At 36.0% G+C, this 21,791-nt stretch overlaps 1 protein-coding gene across 38 annotated transcripts in view; it reads right to left on the reverse strand.

Moving 5' to 3' along the window:
* The window catches only part of MYCBP2 (MYC binding protein 2), a 268,897-nt gene that overhangs the window by 170,565 nt on the left and 76,541 nt on the right, over window positions 1-21,791 (reverse strand). For 21 of the 38 annotated variants that reach the window (XM_021065748.2, XM_021065745.2, XM_084982008.1 and 18 more), the window contains exons 18-21: window positions 18,790-18,897; window positions 11,193-11,312; window positions 9,956-10,037; window positions 2,084-2,201 (exon numbers count right to left, since the gene is read on the reverse strand). In XM_021065748.2, the coding sequence (XP_020921407.1) occupies window positions 2,084-2,201; window positions 9,956-10,037; window positions 11,193-11,312; window positions 18,790-18,897 (428 nt within the window). Of the gene's footprint in view, window positions 1-2,083; window positions 2,202-9,955; window positions 10,038-11,192; window positions 11,313-12,803; window positions 12,920-18,789; window positions 18,898-21,791 lie in introns of those variants that run through there. The other 17 variants (XM_084982014.1, XM_021065747.2, XM_084982012.1 and 14 more) reach the window with 5 other exon arrangements.

The raw sequence follows: 21,791 nt of genomic DNA on the forward strand, positions 1-21,791 counted from the left end.
TGAACACGGCCAGTGTGCAGCTGGTATTAGTCCTCACTAAAAACCTAGGTTCTTGGAGAAATAGCTGATTCTAGGACACATATAGATAAGGGTGGAATATTTTGTTGTGCCAGGAAGTAAGAGAATACTCAAAAAAATGAAGGGGTATGTCACAAGAACATAGGGGCCAGCTTGAAAGGACTCCCACTGGCCAAATCTGAGACAGTCTAAGCATCCAAATAATTACAGTAATGAAAAGAGAAAAGCATTTGTCTATATTGGTAATAAGTAGATAGACAAACACACAAATATTAAATGGGCTATTACTTACAGTAAAACACAAAGGGTTGGCAGGTGAATGTGAGGGGAGCTGGAGTTGGAAAAATCATATTGCAACCACTATAGTAAAGACTGGTTGAGGCAAGAAGGATCAACAGATGCTAAACTAGTGGGAAATTTTGATAAGAAACAAGAATCTTAAAAGCATAGATTTCTTACTAGTTTCAAGTGAAAAAAAATACTAATTATGAAGTAGCAAAATCAAACAAAATTTTATAGGTGATCAAAATTCACATGACCAATGAGGGGCAGGTAGGCATTTTGTGTCTCCAAATGTGATGCCCAGAGCAGGACAAAACATCACCTACGTTGCGTTTTGTCCTGGAATACACAACTTGAATCTAAACATGAGGAAATAGCAGAGAAACAAAAATGAGGAACATTTCATTTAAAAAAAGTACCATATTCCTCAAGAATGTCACTGTCATATTAGACAAAGAAAAGGTGTGGAAATGTTACAGCTTAAAGGAGATTAAAGAGACCCAGCAAGTAAATACAGTGCCTGACTTGGGGATAAGAGGGGGAAAAAACATCAAAAAATAATTATCAGGTCAAGTGACAAAACACAAACTATTTAAGATTAAGGGCTCATAATGTACGCAAATTATTCCTGAAGGATTCAATGGGGGAAAAAAAGTTTTATGCACACACAGAATATGTAAGAAAGAGTGAGAGTGTGAAGGTACAAATGATAAAGCAAGCAGATCAAAATGTCACCAATAGGTGAACGTGATTCAAGAGCATATGGGCAGGAGTTCCTGTCGTGGCTCAGTGGAAACGTTCCTAGCATCCATGAGGACAAAGGTTCGATCCCTGGCCTCACTCAGTGGGTTAAGGATCTGGAATTGCCGTGTAGGTCACAGGCGTGGCTTGGATCCTGCATTGCTATGGCTGTGGTGTAGGCCAGTGGCTACAGCTCCGATTCAACCCCTAGCCTGGGAACCTCCATATGCTGTGGGGCAGCCCTAAAAAGTCAAAAAAAAAAAAAAAAAAAAAGAGTATATGGGCATTCTATGTACTGTTCTTATTTCTTATTTTTGGCAACCTTTCTATAAGCTTAAATTCATTTTCAAATAAGACTTTTTTTTTTAAGTTAATACTTAAGTTTTTTTTTTAAAAATCAAAGAGTTGCAAATTATAGCCCAGAGACCTAGGGTGATAGGGTTCTGAATAATTACCGACATCACAGATGGTATAGGTTTATTAGCACGGTCTTATGAAGCTTTTCCTTGATCTCTACTATTCAAAATTCTTACAGCTTATTCACTCTTTTCAAGCTTTGGCAAAAATAGGAAGAGAGCAAAACAGACAGGCAACCAGACAGACCAACACAGAGATAGGGTGACAGGAAAAAGGAAACTGTAATTTTAAACAAATCTAACAAGAAAACCAGACCTTGAAAAAGTTCTAAAATAGAAATAATTCTACATGTTAAGAAAAATGATTCTTTACAAGATAGTTGGGAAATTAAGTTTCCAAAAGACAGAATTAGCTCCCGTGAATGCTTAACAGACTCTGACCCGGAATAAACATGTCCAATTCTAACACAGTTGTTAAATTTAATAAATTCTAATGCTATACTAGGAAGAAAACAATATCGAAGTAAAGTGTTTAGGGTTTTGTGTATGTTGGATGTGGAAATAGGAAATAGGCATATGCAATAATTATAAGAATTTCATTGAAACCAGAAAAGAAATAGCTAATGTAGACAAATCGCAAGTCAATGGTACAGTGCAATATTATTAATGCTTAAAAAATTCCTTACAGAAAAACTTCCAAATGTGAAGACCTGTCCATCCATTAAAAGTACTGCCGTGTGGTTGCTGCCTGCAGTAACTTGTGTGCTAGGGCCTGGCAAAGCTTGAACAAGAGTGGGACAGCCCCTGGGTTAAAAAAAAAAAAAAAAAAAAAAAAAAAAATTAAGTCAATTTCTTACAAGACTCAACTGAAATAAAAAACAATAAACAATACAATAAAAAATAGAAGAGATAAAAGGCACTAATAAGAATATTCAGCAAACACTTATTTAGATTCTATATGCCTGTTTCCCATCCTAGGTGTTAGTTATACAAAGATCAAAAAGACATAATCACTGACTTTAAGGAGATTATTACTGCTCTAACTATCGACACATAATTTTTATTTTTTCTGAAAGGCTGGTACTACCTCTGTTTTAACAGAAAAAAATGGTGACTTTATATAGTGAATTGTTAGAGATCTCTATAAATATTTGACAGATGAAATAAAGATCACATAATGATTTAAACAGGAATTTAACCCAGGAACCCATACAGGACAATTAATTTTATGCCGCCTTCTCTACCTTTTTTCACTGAACTGTAATTTCAGATTTTAACACATATAGTACCTAATGAGTTAGAATCTGTATCGGGAGAGGCACCATGGCAGTGGCTACAAGGCCCCAGCTCTCCAGCGAGCCTGCCTGCGTGTGAATCCCGGCTCCACCATATGCTAGCAACGTGACCATGATTTTGAGTAAGTTACCCATCCTTTTTGTATTTCCGTTTTATCTTCTACTGCATGGAGATAACACTAAACAGCATTTATTTTATGAACGATAAAGAAGCTCATATATGTCAAGTGCTTGGATTAGTGTCTGAGACAGTTAAGAATTAAGAAACAGTAACTATTACGATAAATGACATCCTTGTATCCATCCTATCTGTCCTTGTAACCATCCTTATATCACCCTATTTACCACTTACTAACCACTTTTAGTATTATCTATAATGAGAATAATAATCACTATAGAAATAATCTACATATGGTAAGAGTTCTGTTCTTGAGATGATGTAATTATTATACTTTAAAATGTTGAATAATCATTCAGGCTGCAATGTAAAATGAATTGGGAAGAGGCAAGACAAGCAGCTGGAAATCTACTTAAGAAAATGTCACAATAACCTGGGTGAGTTATGATTAAGGTCTAAACTAGGAACAGTTTGGATTAAAAGGAATGAATAGATTTGACAACTCTGTAGAGGATAGAATTGACTACACTTTGGCAATGATTGATGTGGAGCAAAGAAGGTTTTTTGCTTAACATGCGCTTAAGCTATGAGAATGAATGAGACCTAGGAAGACAGAGAGAATAGAAGAGACTCTAATTTTCATAGCAAACCTTTTCTAACATATTAGGTATGAACAGAGGAAGAGGAGCTCGTAAAAATCTAGGACATAACAAAGAAGAATGAACTCTGTGGTAATAAAGGGAGTCATTTTAAGAACGTGGAAATAATGTACATGCTGAATGATTGACAGACAGATAGAGAGGACTGCTTGACTTTGCAAGAAGGCAGGCTCTTCCGTGGAAGCAGGCAAAACGTTATGTAGCAAATGAGAGTTAACAGTGGTTCAGAGACTATTCAAAACCTCTCTAAAAAGCTCAGCACAAAAGGAAAAAAAAAGGAGAACCAACAGCTAGAAGGAAAATGGAGCTGAAGGGGAAGCTTTGTCCTTTATAAGATGACAGAGAAGTGCAGAAATTTAAAAGAATAAGTAAAGATAGAGAGATATGGTTCCGAAAGCAGACAAGAAACAGAACCAGATCCCTATGGAAATGGCAGAGAGGTTTCACAACACGAACAAGAGCAGGTCCCTCTTTCAATGTAACATGAGAAAGGGGCAAAGAAGAAGTATGGATGCAGGCAGGTTTGTAGAGTTGGTAGGATGAAGAATTTTCCATCTAATGTCTTTACTTTTGATGTCATGTGAACAGAGGTCAGGTGATGAAAGGAAGAAGGAAATGGGTGAGCAGAGAATCTGAAGATTATGGAAAGCGTATGGTGATGAATGGAAGAAAGAAATACCTAGACAAGAGCTTTAACCCAGATCCAAATGACTTCTAGGAAGCCTATGAGTAAGCTTCAGGAGATCTGTAAATCTTCTAAATTTGTAAGCCAACTTTTTTTTAAAATTTATTGGGGGTATAGTTTATACACAGTGTTGCTTTAGGTTTACAACAAAATAAATGTTATACATATACATATATCCATTCTCTTTCCCATATAGGTTTTTAAAGACTATTATTAAATAATAATAATACAGGTTATTGAAGATTATTAGTAATTTCCATAAAGGTTATTATTCAGCAACCCTCCCTGTCCTAGGCACTAGGTCCTTGTTAGTTATCTATTTCATACATAGCAGTGTGCATGTGTTTGTAAGTCAAGATTTGAGTGTGTATTCTTATGTCCATTTTTCTGATGGGATAGCCCATATCTTTTATCAAATTCTCAAAAGGCCTTAAACCAAACAGTTCAAAACTACAAAAGAGGAGGATTATTGTCCACTGTGGAAGGACTGGGAGGATCGAGAAATCGTAACAATGTCTACAAGCGTGGTGATTTATTTTTTTTTCCCAGAAGCCTAAAAGTTAAACTTAGAAAACACAAGTAGATAGATTCATGCTCGACGTTTTGCCACACCAGAGCATCAGAACTAAGAGGGTGAGAAAATTAAAGATACTGGTAAGAGTGTAGGTGAAGAGCATAAATGACGACCTCTAACTTGGGTCTGAAAAAAGTGAAATAGCTGATAGACAGGAAGAAAGTAGAGGGCTGTGGGGAATGAAGTCCTTCACAAAGTCAAGGGCCATGCAAAGTTAAGTAACGAAAGAAGAAACTATCATCAGATTATGGGTTGTTGAAGCTTAAAAATTCAGAGTCGGAGCTATGCTAGATCTACCGTGAGTCCTGAGAAGTCAAGTTCACTAGGTCTAAGAATGTCAAGGTAACTATTTTATATGGGAACATTTATGAGTGTGAAAAGACAGACTGGGAAAACACCATCAGCCAGATACTACATTTTCAATGAAAGGAACACGCTGATTAAAAGGTAGGGTGGTAATAAAAGGGGAGGAGAGCAGAAATTGGTACTTGACGATACAGTAATATGGTTAGCAACAGCAGTGACATTAAATCATCCTCAAATCCAAGGTACTGAGAATTTTGGCAACAATGACCGTGGGTCAAAGAGCTGTACGGTGAGCTAATGCCCTCCACCAAATGTCTAGTTCAAGTCAAAGAATTAAAGGAAAAGTTCCTATAACTGTTTACTTGTCTGTAGTTTACAAGCATTTTCACATAAACTGTATCACTGGTTATCAAAATAACTCTATGGGTAGATCTGAATCACTTACAAAGGATTTTCCCAGGGTTGGGGGCAGTCCTCCTAATGAACTTTTCTCATGATGCTAAAACTCACTTATTAAATTATTTGGTAAACACAGCAAGAACAGAAAAGAAAAATCATGTACACATGCCAGGCATTTAACATACACTATATTAATTCTTTAACAATCCTATGGGATATTTAAACTAAGGCTTAGTAAATTAAAGTCACACAGTTGGTAGGAGATGAATCAAAGATTTAAACCTTGTTGAAATGGTTCTAGACACCATGGTAGTGTAGCATATTAACACAGGAGGAGGAGAGCATAGCAAGAAACTCAGAAACATTATAAGAATTATCAAGGCGTTCCCGTCATGGCTCAGTGGGTTAAGGATCTGGCATTGCTGTGAGCTGTACGGTGTAAGTCATAGACGTATCTCAGATCCTGCATTGCTATGGCTGTGGTGTAGGCCGGCAGCTATAGCTCCGATTAGAGCCCTAGCCTGGGAACCTCCTCCATATCCCACTGGTGCAGCCTAAAAAGAAAAAAAAAAAAAAAGGAACATGAACATGAATACAGAACCTTTGAAACACAGGCATAATAAAGCAGCAATGCAGTAAAAATAAAACAAAAAAAATGCCAGGGTAATAAAAATAAAACCAAAAAAATCTATAAAAAAAGAATTATCAAAATTCTACTGAAAAGAGGAGAGTGAAAGAATCCAAATTATATAGTCTCTTTTACAACATCTGGTTTAAGTTTACTGAAAACACTAAAAGAATTTGGAATTTAGAGATTTAGGAGCATACTAAAGAAAATATACAAACAAACAGACAAAGAGGGCTGGCAGACTCATGTCATGAGTGAATGTATAAAAGCCCTCAGAAGCTTTTTGATATTCACTTTAAAAAGCAGAAACATAGGAGTTCCTGTCGTGGCACAGTGGAAACAAATCTGACTAGGAACCATGAGGTTGAGGGTTTGATCCCTGGCCTTGTTCAATGGGTTAAGGATCCAGCATTGTCATGAGCTGTGGTGTAAGTCGAAGATGTGGCTTGGATTTGGCGTTGCTATGGCTGTGGCATAGGCCAGCAACTGTAGCTCCAATTAGAACCCTAGCCTGGGAACCTCCATATGCCGTGGGTGCAGCCCTAAAAAGCAAAAATAAATAAATAAATATAGTAAAATAAAAAGCAGAAACAGTCACAGCCACTGTTCATTGAGCATTTACTATGAGAGAGGCCCTGTGCTAAGTAAACAACACATATCTCACTGAATTCTCACGAGAACCTTCTGAGACAAAGATACTCCCATTTAAGAGGAAGAAACTGAGACAGGAAAATTAAGGTCATATAGGCACCAAGTGATATAATCAGGCTCAAACAAGAGACTGCATTCAGTCACTGGCAAGACAACACATTAAGTAAAGAGAATACCAATGACATGTCTCTACTGGTAGCACAGACACACTACAATATTTTTCTTCTATTAATCACACATTGTTAATGTGTACTATACATTTTGATTAAAAGCCCTTGATTAGTAAAAACTTAAAAAAAATTACCCTCCAGCTTTATTTCAACTAACTATCTGTCCATGTTTTGCTTGGTGACAGTTAGTTAGTAAGTAAGCTATTGAGGCCGTGTTCCTCCTGGGACTGTTCCTCCACATACGTGTTCATTTCCTTTTGGAATTCCCAACAGTTCCTGTCTCCTGCCTCCTAAGTCCCACAGAATTCCAAACAGGGTAACTAACTGTGTTTACGGCATAGGCAGTTTTCACTGCTTTTCGTTTAATCCACCAGGCACAGTGTGTAGGCATTCTTTCACTGGTTACCCAGCCTAGTGCTCTCCACACCACATGGAATCAGCCTTCCGGTTACCATTCAATCAATGGAACCATAAGTAAGGACGTATATGTCGGAAAAGAAAAACCTTGGGCAGTTAAAACACACCCCACCAGAGTGTAATCTCCTCAAGAAACCCTAATTATTTTGTTTTCAATTTTAAAAGCTATCTTATTTTATGAAGATGATACATTCGAACTATTAAACATACTTAGCACACTGCTATGACACTGTCGCCTGAGCAAGTCATTGCAAGTCAAGGAATGGTGCTTCCTGGTTGATAACCCAGGACAGGAGGCAGTGTTTTTAGGCCATTTCTTCATTGTAAAAGCTGACGTGGGATCCTTCCCTTTCAACAGCCATTACACCTCCGTGTGGGCGGCAGGATTTCGAGCTTATGCTGGTCATTCTCCACACGGCAGTCACCTGAGGGCTGTGATGTGACTAGAGTTAATGACTTACAGTGTTTCCCTCTCAGTCAAGACCAGGAAAACCATGTATCTGCCAATTCTTTTCTGTGGAAAGATGGCCAAGTAGAGTCTGGTTTGTGAAAAAGTGCCCCCTCTGCTGAACACATGACTGGTGCTCTCTCAAGTACAACTAAAATGCACTTTCCCCAGTTTATACCATGACTCACAAGATAATTACCAGCTAAATAACAACAGCAATAATAGTGATGATGACGATGATAACAATAATAAATCCTCTTCTGTGTGTCATGAGTCTTCAGTGAGAAACAGAACAGAAAGTTTCCAAATTCTTCTCCACGCACATTACAAGCCCTGCCTCAGTCTCTGCAGGTGAGTGATGTCATTCAACTGTGAAGCAAAACATCTGCTGCCTTCTCACACCTGTGATAGTAACTGCTCAACCTGGCAAAGCCACGGATATTCTGTCATACGCAACATCCAAGATCCAAAGGTCATATCCAGTGACATTTGATAAAGTAATTCCATCAAGACCTTCTGCTCTCTTTTCAGGCAAAATATCTGTCCTTAAGATTGTGATTGTTTTGGAGTTCCCGTGGTGGCACAGTGGTTAATGAATCCGACTAGGAACGATGAGGTTGCGGGTTCAATCCCTGGCCTTGCTCAGTGGGTTAAGGATCTGGCGTTGCCGTGAGCTGTAGGTCGAAGACGAGGCTTGGATCCAGTGTGGCTGTGGTATGGGCTGGCGGCTACAGCTCCGATTAAACCCCTAGCCTGGGAATCTCCATATGCTGCAGGAGTGGCCCTAGAAAAGACAAAAAAAAAAAAAAAAAAAGAAAAAGAAAAAGAAAAAAAGAAAAAAAAAGATTGTGATCGTTTTAAAAACCTCTCAACAAATGTCAAATGCATGCTGTGCTTGTGTTTCTAGTGAGTTCAACTCTATGATACCTCAATCATCTCTTCTCATTAGGAACAACATTCATCAAAGTAACCAAGGACATTCCTTTCATCCCCATTCTGTGTGCAAAGGATCTGACCCTACCTTCCAAGGATGGAGAGTGGCTCTTAATCCTGGATGCTCCCCAGAATGTGGAGCGCTTTTAGAAAAACAATGCTGATGGTGGCATCCTATCATCCCTTGCCGCCTCCATCTCCCAACCCTAATGCCTGTCTCCCAACACACACCTCTGAAAAATTCTAGAGTTAGAATCCAGGCATGGTATTTTCGAAGTTCCCCAAGTAATTCCACTGTGGAGCCAGGATTACCACTAGTGGCATAATTCCATCCCTGCCACAGTAATGGAGTGATTTCAGAATAAACTGAAAACTCTGGATTTTATTTAATGACTGGAGTGATTCACTGGATGTGAATGAGAAACCAGATAGGTCCAATGGATTCTGGCAGGTACCTGGGACAGCATGGAAGAACAAGGCAAGGACAGAGAGACTAAAAGAAAGGAGGTTCTGTTGCAAACTGACTTGGTAAGTCGAGTCTGGCCTGAAGCTGCCCTACATAGCTCCAGTCTTACAAATACACCTGGTTTCAAAGGTGGGGCAGCCACACACGTGGACCACTCAGATCTTCAAGGCCACCCGCTGCAGGGGGCATAAATGACTAACAGCCTGAGCTGCTGCTTCTTGAGACCCACAAGGCTATCCTTCCCCTGGGAAGTTACCTGCCTGTGACTGCACACTGGGAAGGTATGAATGTGGGTCCATCCTGCTCCATTTGAGACTCTTCCAAAGGCCACCTTGGCTTGGCTAAAACTCTCAGAAGTGCACTATAACCTCACTCTTTCTACCCCATCCTTCTTCTTTCCTTTCCCACAGATCAGACCTACATGAGACCTACTCCTGCTCTTTTCCTTTTCATTCTTCACAAGAGTTTTCTCCCAATAATCCCCTTCCCCATCTAATCCTGTCATAGCATCCTCTTCTTGGAAGACCTGAACTATAGTCTTAAGAACTAATAACTTTTTAAAGGCTGTTCATGGAAATAGAAAAGACAGTGAATATCCCCAAATTGCATTTTAATAAACTAGCAATGGATTTATTCATATTCCTTGATGTTATCTGTTTAGAAGTTCTGGTCTAATAGTAACATAAGTCATTGAAGTTTTTGAATGTATATTTAGAAAGAAAAAAGGAAAGAAAGGTAGAAAACAAGAAAAAAAAAAAAAGAAAAAAAAAAAAAACCACTCAGTGTCTTCACATAAAAAATTAAAGTACCTGGAATTGACATCTCCGTGTCCAAGCTGCCCATGCTGCCCATATCCAAATGTGTAGACATCACCATTTTCCATTAAAACCACTGAAACCAAAAATCCAGAGCTATGTTTTTCCAATATAAGCATTTTATATTTCTATCACAACTATACTGAAAGCAATGCAATTTTCACTATTTAAAATTTATAGCGCTATTAAGAAGAGACAATTGAAGCACAGATTTATATTTAATGAGAAATAAATATAATTTCAGTTCTGTAAAATATTTTTGTAGGTTATAAAATGCATAATGTTTTCATAATATACACTTTAAAATTCTTATAAATGCCATTTAATAACATTCATATTTAATAAAACATTAGTTTCATTCAACTATAAAAACTTTTTTTTTCTTTTCTTTTCAGGGCTATGCCTACAGCATATGGAAGTTCCCAGGCTAGGGGTCAAATGAGAGCTGCAGCTGCCGGCCTACCAGATCTGAGCTGCATCTGTGATCTACTCTGCAACAACAGATCTTTAACCCACTGAGTGAGGCCAGGAGTTGAACCAGCATCCTCGTGGATACTATGTTGGCCTCTTAACCCACTGAGCCACAATGGGAACTCCCGAAGTCTTTTTATAATAACTACATACAAAGTGTTCTCTCTTATCTAGAATAATTATATAGGTAGATGGGCTTGGGCCTCTGCACAATCATGTACGACCTCAATGTCTGTCAGAACTTTAATAGCTGTTGATGCCTTATCAAATAAGGAAATATATTGAATACTAAAGAAAGAAGGCAACTTTTTTATTTTTATACAGGTTGACTAGTACAACCTAAGCTATAAAACCCAAATATCAGTAATTCACTAGGGATTTAAACATTTTCTACATTTTGAGGAAATAAAGAAATCTGTTGAAGTACATATCTCATTGAACAGTAACAAAGTATGTGACCAGGTTATAAAAAAAAAAATCACAGAATTGTAAAGTTCAAAGGGATTTCAGAGGTTATTCATCTTCATGAATTGAATTATAAAGTAAGTCCATCGGAAGACAGATAAGTCAGATCTCTAGACAATCATGACATATCTTAAAAGAGATTCTGTAATAAATGACACTTTTGTAGATTTGAGAGATACTGCCACACTATAGCTTTCAACACGCAGTTGACAACTACATTTGTCAAAACTAAAGAATATAGGTTATTTAGCACAATTGTAAAAATGCAGTTATACCCTAAAGTTCCAGCTGCTACCTGAATGGTGAAATCCACAGCTGACTTGTACTGCCCGGAGCTCACAGTCAAACCTCACGGAGCCTGGAGGATATGTTGTGATTTTGCTTGCATCTTTTTCTCCACGTTCTCCACTTCCATCTGAAAGTGTTATAATTGGTAATTAAGCCATTATTCATCTTCCAAATAAAATGTTAAGTCAGTTTACTATGGAAAAACAAGAGAAAATGTTAAAAGGAACAAGCAAGAAGAATCTGCAGCTATTAGAAGTGACAGATCAAGAATCTACCTGCAAAGAAGCAATTTTGAAAAGATATACTATATACCTCTGTGTGCAAAGATCACTAAAACAGGAAAATCACAGCTAAGATCTGGTTATGGATAAAAACCTATCAAGCTAATAAGTTATGTAATGTAAATGGGTCATTAAGTTACAGGAATAACAAAATTCTAAATGTAATAATTTATATAGGAAAATTTAGTTTGCATAAGAAATAACTGCATGCAAAGTCATTTAACAATTATTTTAAACTTAGTGATACTGTTAGTGCTTGCCATTTAAAAAAAAAAATTCCTAGTTGACACATAAATGACTTAGATTTCCCAAACACATCTTAGAAAGGCTATTCTGTCCACCAGTATTTCTAAACTCAACTGAACTTTAAAAAAGTTATAAAGACCAAATAGCTCAATCCAATATACTTGCAGTTCAATGGTTTCCTGTCATTCATTTTTTCCTGTCCCACCTCATTCCTCAGCCAGTCATTTTGTGGTCTTCTCTGGCCCCCAATCACAACTCTCAACCAAACCCTCTGCTTTTACTCCTTCTCCCCTCCTCCCTTCTTTCCATAATTTCCTCCCACTACCTTGCTCTAAGGCCTTCCTTCCACCCCTGGTTTCTACATTTGACTCTGAATGTTCTGGTATTTTAACCATAGAATTTTAAAAACACATTCCAGAATGTAACAACTTTTCTTTGGAATGTATAAATGAGACAGGCAACTTACTTCTCCTAATCTAAAACTGTATCAACTAAAATCTAACCCCTCTATCATCCAGATTCAAAATCTTTACACATGGAATAAATGCAAATCTGGAAGGAATTTCAGGTCAACCAGGCTAAGCTAATTGCTTATGATACAGTAAATCTAAACAAGTGTGTATAATTTGGAGACACACATTTTAAAATAACCCTGTATTTTCACTGCCCATTTTAGAATGTTAAACAGAACAGCATCAAATCATTTCATGTCCACATTATCCTTTCTTTTTTTAAATCTAATATTTCTAACCTTTAGTCATATCTACACAAGACAAAACTGGCCTAAATTATGACTTCCAGTTCTATTACTACATGACTCTAGCATTTCAAAAAGCTTTAAACTATTTACCACATTAGGACAGTAAAACATCACTAATTTGGAATAACATAGTATGGGTTGGCCTACATGACTTACTGGAAAGGTCTTAAATACAGAATGTTTAAGTAAAAATTCAGTTTTATTACCTTCAAGCAGTACAGACTATAAACTAAATGCTACAATAAATGAAATGTGGTTACCTATATTATAATTCAAAATAGGCCTATATTACATAAATATGTACCATAAACATAAAAGTCCTTTAACATACAAGAATTAATTGCTGGACCCAGAGGTTGAAGGCACGCTGAAGGAATCCTTCATTTCTTGAGCCCTTGGTTTGAAAAGCTAGTGATTTTAGACAGGTTTCCCCTTATAAGTATGACCCTGAAAATTCAGAGGAAGAAGTTATTTTGAATTTTTTGCTCAAAGAAGATCACAAATACTGCATCTGAAGTATCATAAATTCTGAATTAGTTGAGAAGTTTTACTATACTAGGATTAAGAATATGATACCTCTTTTGCCAAATTATCTAATGTGGGTTTGCCAAATTTAATGTGCAAGAATGGATGGGCTAAAAAAAACCACCCTGCAACATTTACTTTCGCTTCATCCAAAATACAATACACTCTTAGTTCAAAGACTCCTCGTCTTGGAAAGACAGTGGAATGGGTAAACATAAACAAGGGCCCACGCATAAAGGAATAAATATCTTCCAAAGACTATTTAAATAAGTTGACAAATATATAAAAATTGTACAGCTTTCCTCAATTGGTAAAAATATTTTATTATTAAAACCAAATCAGAAGTTCCCGTCGGGGCACAGCAGAAACGAATCTGACTAGCATCTATGAGGACGCAGGTTCCTCCCTGGCCTTGCTCAGTGGGTTAAGGATCCAGCATTGCTGTGAGCTGTGGTGTAGGTCGCAAACGCGGCTTGGATCCACTGTTGCTGTGGCTGTGGTGTAGGCCAGTGGCTATGACTCCAATTTGACCCTAGCCTGGGAACCCCTATATGCCATGGGTGTCGCCCTAAAAAGCCAAAAACAAAAAACAAAAAAAACCCCAAAAAACTAAACCCACCAAATCTGTTTTAACAAAGGAAACAAATTGCATTCATTTGATTGTGCCAGACCTAACTAAATTCAATGCCACACTCTAATTCCACTTTATCTAAATGTATTGATGCCTAGTGAGAAGATTTTACCTTTGAATTTGGCATTTTTCCCTCTCCCTTGAGTCTCAGATTAAATATAGATACAAATCCCACAATAGAGACAGTATCAGGGAAGGAGGGAAAAAAAAGCCTAGTAATTTACTGATTAAAATCACAGTGATTAAAAGAATAGTAGCTATTATTTAGGGATAAAAACAATACTAGAAACATTTGTTCAAGTTCATTTAAACAAACCTGTTTCTATTTAAATAATTTCTCAGTTACTATAGATGGTGAAAGTATTATTATTATAGGAAAAAACAGGGATAAGGTTTTTGATCATTAGCAGCAGAAGTGATACAATTTTACAAATATATATCTGGAATTTGATGTCAGTTTAAAAAATTATATGCAATTCTAATAATTTAGGAATTTATAAAAGATTATCAAAGAAAAAAAAAGCACCTAATAAGCAGTCACGAATTTAGTGTAAATTCAAGAATCAGCAACTTAAACTTGGCAAGATTAATTCTGTTCAAGCTCATTTTTTGGTAAAGTGTTAATGAGCACCAAAAAAATTAATCTCAGATTTGAAGGAAAGTTAGGTCTAAATATTATAATGGCTACTTAGGTATAAGTATATCTGTATCTTCCCTATGAGTATGTTCATACAATATCATGTGACACTGGAGCTGTGACAGCTGTAAAGCTTTGACAGATATGTTATCCAAAATATTGTATTATACATTATTTATGCCTATTTATGGACACACACAGAGAAAGGAGGATTCTGTATCCAAAGGACTCTTAATTTTAATCTATACTTTTTGGGTAATCTTACGGGTATGTGTATTACTGAATCTATCACAGAACACAGTGGGTACTTTGAGCAAAATCACTAAAATAAAACAGCAAAGTAGTAGTAATTACAATTTGTTGAGCACACATGCTGTGCTAAACAATGAAAATTTAAATAGTATAGTGGATAAGTGCTGTTGCGCACCAGTGCCAAAGAGACTTGGGTTGGAGTCTTGGCTCCACTACTTGCTAGTTTTATGATAACTGAACACCGGACCTTTTTAAGTTTTAGCTTTCACATCTATAAGACAGCAATAAAGGTATATTATCTCAAAGTTCTTATGAGAATTATGTGAAATAACATATAAAATTGCTCAATCAACATTCACTATTGTTGCTTCCTTTAATCAGTACAATAATCCAATGATATAGGTACTGTTATTCCAATGTGGTAGTTGGGAAAACCAAGGCTTTAGAGGGGTTAAGCAACCAGCTCAAAGTAATAAATGGTAGAACAGTTTTAGACACTGATCAAAAAATAAGGCTCACACATTTTACCACCATCAAATGGCTGACATCTTAAATCTTTCGTAAAAATATTTACCCATTTTAAAAATGTCAAATTTTGTATCTTTAAGATTATTTCTAAAAGAGAAAGCACTCAAAGAATTAAAGCTAGAATGCAAGGATGATTTCTATTTGCGAAGAATATATATGTATGTGTATACACACATTAATTTAATCTTCATATCAACATGATCAGTTAGGAATTATCCTATTCATATTTTTAAAATAAGGACACCGAAATTAAAGAGATTTAAAAATTTATAAATGGCCACGTAGTTCTAGTAAATGACAAAGAGGATTAAAACTGAGGCCTAATTCCAAACGGTATATTTGCATTATACCATACAGCTTCTTTACAGAAAATAAATGTAAAACACACAGTTGTTTCTGAGTGTGTCCTCAGAGTTTCACATCAGTCACTGCAAGACTATCTCTAGAATAATTCAAATGTTCCTAATTAAGAGGAGTACATTAAAATCTTTTTCTCTGTGTGGGACACTGAATAGCTGAAACAAATGTTAATCCGGATAACTTGTTTGAAATACAGTCTACAGTTGCATTTTTAAAATACTATGTTATATGGATATTTTACACTTATTGATTCAGTCTTATAAGCTCTATTTTTGCTTCTGGCCAAAATCTGCCTGTATAGGATGGATTCCATGACCTTTTCTGAATTCTCTCCAATCAGCCAGCTCTCCAACTTTCCATCTTAAAACTCACTCCTGTTAACAATAAATCCACAGTTCTTACCCTCCACACATCCCCATAAAAAAAAGTCATAGTCTAGAAAATTTAAATCATTATTATCCTATAATTTGTACCATGAACATAATTAAATCTAAGACAGAACACAGCAACTAATATAGTGAATTTCTCAGTGAAAGAGAAACATAGTAAGAATAAAGATAAAAAAATGTGTAGGAAAAAAATTATTAGAAGACTATGACCATATGCAACAGAATAAATGAAGTGACTAGTGAGATGACAAAATGCCTGGGACAGTGAAGTGAATGCAAAGGGAGGAACGGAGAGCAAATCTATGGGTATACAGTGAGTAGTAAGTTAATACTCTCTACATTAAAACAGACCGCTATTTGACAAAATACTACTTACACTTTAAATTCATTTTGGTGGTAAGAGATGAAACTGTTTCACTCTATAAAACCATATACTCTGATGATTAAGAAAAAAAAAATGGCCCTACAACAGTAATAACTACAAAGTCCTTTTAAAGAGGCTGCTACAAATACACAGTCTCATAAAATAACCCTGTGGCAGACAAGATGGAAGAAAAGCTTGTTATTGTTGAATAATTTCCATAGCTAATCAGTGTGACATTGTAAAAAGTCTGTTTTAAATCTGTAACCTTGATCTTCATTTAGCATTTCATTTTAAAATTCTGGAAGAAAGGTATTTGTTTATAAGATACTAAGCTGGAGTGAGAAAGTTTTAAACTGTTTACTGAAACATGAATATTTAACCTCAGGTAGAGTATTGGAAAAACTCCACTTTCATATAATTTGTAGGAGAAAAAAGGACACTGAGAAAATAATGCTCTAATACTGTTCTAATACTGATAGAATAGAAAACATAAGATGAGAGATTCTAGCAATAACTAACATAATTTACACAGCACACCCCAAATATTGGTCCTGAGATTTAAATATTTATGGCATTGTTAGAGCACCCAGCAAATAACATAATTACAAACTTTAGCATGGTTAATCAACCACAGTAGATTTAAAATACTCTCAATTTGCATTTCTACAGAATATATCTTAAGTAGTGCTCTGTGCTTTTACTTAAAACAGAGGTTTTTTTGCCTGTTTTGTTTTGCATTTTTGCTTTGAGTGGCAAGATGAAAGAAACAAATAAAAATAAAGTTGGAGTTCCCGTCGTGGCGCAGTGGTTAACGAATCTGACTAGGAACCATGAGGTTGCAGGTTCAATCCCTGGCCTTGCTCGGTGGGTTGACGATCTGGCGTTGCCGTGAGCTGTGGTGTAGGTTGCAGACGCGGCTCGGATCCCGCGTTGCTGTGGCTCTGGCGTAGGCTGGCAGCAACAGCTCCGATTAGACCCCTGGCCTGGGAACCTCCATATGCCGCAGGAGCGGCCCAAGAAATCACAAAAAGACAAAAAAAAAAAAAAAAAAAAAAAAAAAAAAAAGAAATAAAAGTTGTAAGACCTCTCTTTAAAAAAAAATAAAAAAATAATAAAGTTGATTATAATATATCGTATGTGAAAGTTTAAAAATAAAATCAGTGTATAATGGTTTTGCAGCAAAAATGGGATACCAAACATTTATTAGAATAATTTTTCTGGGAGTTCCCGTGGTGGCGCAGTGGTTAACGAATCCGACTAGGAACCATGAGGTTGCGGGTTCGGTCCCTGCCCTTGCTCAGTGGGTTAACGATCCGGCATTGCCGTGAGCTGTGGCGTAGGTTGCAGATGCAGCTCCGATCCCGCGTTGCTGTGGCTCTGGCGTAGGCCGGTGGCTACAGCTCTGATTGGACCCCTAGCCTGGGAACCTCCATATGCCGCGGGAGCGGCCCAAGATACAGCAAAAAGACAAAAAAAAAAAAAAAGAATAATTTTTCTACATGGAATATATGCTTTTAACTTTGTCTACTCTATTTTGTTGGGGTTATTTCAGGCATTTAAGAAAACAATAAGTCTCAGAGTTCCCATTGTGGCTACGATGGTAACGAATCTGACTAGCATCCATGAAGACTCAGGTTCAATCCCTGGCCTTGCTCAGTGGGTTAGGGATCCAGCATTGCCATGGTTGTAGCACAGACCAGCAACTGCAGCTCCAATTGAATCCCTAGCCTGGGAACCTCCATAGGCCACAAGTGTAGCCCTAAAAAGAAGAGAAAAAAAAAAAAAAAAAAAGGAAAAAAAAGAAAATAGTAAGTCTAAGTTGTTCTAGTCAAAGAATTCCTGATTCACATGCCAGGATTCAAGGCAGAATTTATACATAAATTTAGGAATTCTTTCAATTAAATTCTTTCCTGATCTTAGGTGACCCATAATCTGTAGTTTCAGGGAAAATAATCTTGCTTTAGAAATATCTGTAATTAATCCAGACCTGTGAGATTGCAAAAAGCTATGCAGAAACAGATTCCCAGTTACTCAAAGACTTATTTAGATCTGACAGTTTCTGAGGACCAGAGAAGGTCTACACAACTCACTCTTTGTTTACATCTACCACTTTTTGAACCTCAAATATCAAATAATTTGTGTGCGTTATATATATAAACATTAAAATTAAAACAATGTGAAAGTGTAATAGCAGTCAACTCATTATCACTTTATAACTGAATTTGGCAATTTTGTTAATTCTAAAGCAAATAAACAGCATTACAAACAAGAGAAAAGGATTGCAAAATGCCAGATGGCAGTCATCTAAGCACAAACAATAAAAGATATAAAACAGAAAGCAATAATCATTTTTCCACCTTCCCTTAACTTTATGAAATTCGAAAAGAAATGGAAAAGAAAAAGATATACTACAAAAGGTCAACTTTTTATTCAAGTTAACAAAAAAAAAATAAGATTGACAGTCCTTGACAAACAGTACACTTTCAGCATGTTCTTTCTCCTCAGGCTGCATAATAATGATAGAAGCAAAGTAGAAGAATTAGGTTTGTGCATTTTCCCAGAGACAAAATTCAGATGAGTGGAAGAAAATTGGGAAAGTATCCCACCTAGTTGATAAGGAAGACCAAATACCTTTGTGCTTGTCCCGTTTATGCTTTAGCTGTGCTGGATGGGATCTGAGTCTGGCTAGAGCCTGTTCTCGATGGTTCATAAAAATAGGACCAGCAAATACAAGGGGGCCTGAGGAGAAACATTTTGTATATGCATAGAAAAACTCACAAAAAGAAAACTCTACAATGAACAAAAATAATTCAAACTAAAAAGCATGGAAATTAAAGTATTGGACATCATACTTTTCTCTCAGTTCTCCCATGTTTAATTACCCCCCACCCCAACCATAACCTTTTTACCTTGCTACACACAAGTTTTAATATCTTAGAGTTGATAAAGCACAAATTATCATTTATATTTAAAATATCATATATATTTAAACTTAGTAAACCATACAGTCATTAAAAACAAATACCTCTCCCTGTGAAATACCAAAAACCGACTAAGTTTTAAATTAATGATTAAATTTTAACAAGGTCTTCAAGATTTAAAATCCACATTCAATCCTTCTACAAAATCAGGATGTTAATTATTATCTTAACTACAGTCTACGGTAGCGGTAAGAAAACAAGGTGGTCAAAAACAAACAAAAAAAAACCAAAAAATTACTATCATCTGAGATATATGTATTTACATACATGTACATTTTTATACATAAACACACACATAAACATATATATATACGCATAGTACACATTCACAGATGTATATGTACATATATAAAAACACTGCTTTATAAAGACAGAATTGTAAAAGTCTGATTTGATTTGAATATCTAAAAAAGGTACATCTGACTTTGTGTATGACTATAAACACGGTCATCTGAAACGAGGTTAAGTTGAATTTCATATTGATGGTGAAGAGGGGAATCCAAACTCAGTAACATTTTTGGAATATTAACCATTCCCTCATAAAATAATTTCTTTCTGAAGCCCCACTATGTAAACTTACATATATATACACAAATATATACTGACACAGATTACAGTTATCTCTACTTATACAATATTTGAGAAAAAAAAATCTACAGCCAAATTTGTTTCAATAAAATTTAAAAATTGCTTTTTTCCATGACCATTTAGCTTGAAAAGAAAACTTTACATTACACCTTAAAATTTTAGTTCTTTTCTTACAAAACAGAACTATAGCTTCCCTGAGTTTTAGCAACATCAAAAATTCCTGATGAGGAGTTCCTGTCATGGCGCAGTGGTTAACGAATCTGACTAGGAACCATGAGGTTGCGGGTTCGGTCCCTGCCCTTGCTCAGTGGGTTAAGGATCCGGCGTTGCCGTGAGCTGTGGTGTAGGTTGCAGACGCGGCTCAGATCCTGTGTTGCTGAGCCTCTGGCGTAGGCCGGTGGCTACAGCTCCGATTCAACCCCTAGCCTGGGAACCTCCATATGCCGTGGGAGCGACCCAAGAAATAGCAACAACAACAACAACAAAAGAGACAAAAAAAAAAAATTAAAAAGTAAAAAATAAATAAATTCCTGATGATTTCTGAACATTAAATTTGACAGTTAAGAAGTTACCAGTATTGGATGGAATTCCTGTGCTGGCTCAGTGGTTAACAAATCCGACTAGGAACCATGAGGTTGTGGGTTCGATCCCTGTCTTGCTCAGTGGGTTAAGGACCCAGCGTTGCCGTGAGCTGTGGTATAGGTTGCAGATGCGGCTTGGATCCCGTGTTGCTGTGGCGTAGGCTGGCGTCTGCAGCTCCAATTGGACCCCTAGCCTGGGAACCTCCATATGCTGAGGGGAGTGGCCCTAAGAAAGGCAAAAAGACCAAAAAAAAAAAGGAAGGAAGTTACTAGTATTTGAAAAGGACATTGACAATATATACACACTGAACATTTTAAATTTTCTTCATAATTCTCTATAGATCTATAGCTATCATTAATTTTTCTAACAATGAGACAAAATGAAACTACTGCCCTGTAAAAAATTTGGCAAATGTCAAAATAAATACAAAAGTAACCTTCCTTAAACATTAAAAAATGGGTAGAAAAAATATATTTTAATTATATCTCTAGATATATAAAAAAATGCAAGCAGCATCAATTTATGAAAAAACCAAGAATAACATATCCTATCATTACTACAGGTAGAAATATGTTAATATTAATAGAAGAGTTAAATATTATTTCCCAGCAATGTAGTACAAATTATTTTCAAGCAGACTCTATAAACCAACCTCCATGATAAAAAAGGAAAGATATTTATTTCAAATATTTTCAAAATATCTTATTTCTTAAATTTGCCCTATTTTTCAATTGACTTACTAAAGCGGATAATACAAATCTTTCTTAAAAAGTGTAAGATGCTTTTCAACTATACAAAAGAATTATAAATATTAAAATGACAATAATATTAAGCTATATTACCACTTTCCAATTTCTACAGTCTGCCTGAAATATTATTTATTCTCATAACAATCAGTTATTTAAACTTTTTAAAGTAAATTCAACCTTTTTAGAGTATTTTGATATACAAATTCAGAAGGCCCACAGGCAATCACACCTAGAAAGTATACTATTCAAGCTCAATTTAAAGGACCATTCAATATCAGGGTTCTAAAATACTCATATCTTATGGACTAAAATAATTTTTCCTACATAGTTCAGCCATTCACCTATTCACAAACATTTCTGATTATTTTTAATGTAACAGATACTAGGTATCATAATCATACATAACGATCAAGATACAGATCTAATTCAAATTCAGTCCACCAGGGAAGACAGAAAAACAAGGAATTGTAAAATGTTGTGATAAATATTATAAAGGAAATCTGTACACCTTACATCCTAAAGAATGAAAAGTGATCAAATCAACCTGGGTGAATCAAAGAGATGTCAAAGAATGAGAAAAAGTTTGTCAAGAGAAAAAGAAAAGAAGAGGGGGCATTCCAGGTAAAAGGAACAGGATTTATAAACATGTGAAGACATTACACAACAATACCATATGGTCATTAAAAACACACAGCTACATGGATAGAATACAACGTTATGAGGCAGAAAGTAG

This window comes from Sus scrofa, chromosome 11, assembly GCF_054392235.1.
Source record: "Sus scrofa isolate SSC_HxYL_T2T_F1_AM1 chromosome 11, Sscrofa_HxYL_maternal_Yorkshire_Landrace_v2.0, whole genome shotgun sequence".
Classification (NCBI taxonomy): domain Eukaryota; kingdom Metazoa; phylum Chordata; class Mammalia; order Artiodactyla; family Suidae; genus Sus; species Sus scrofa.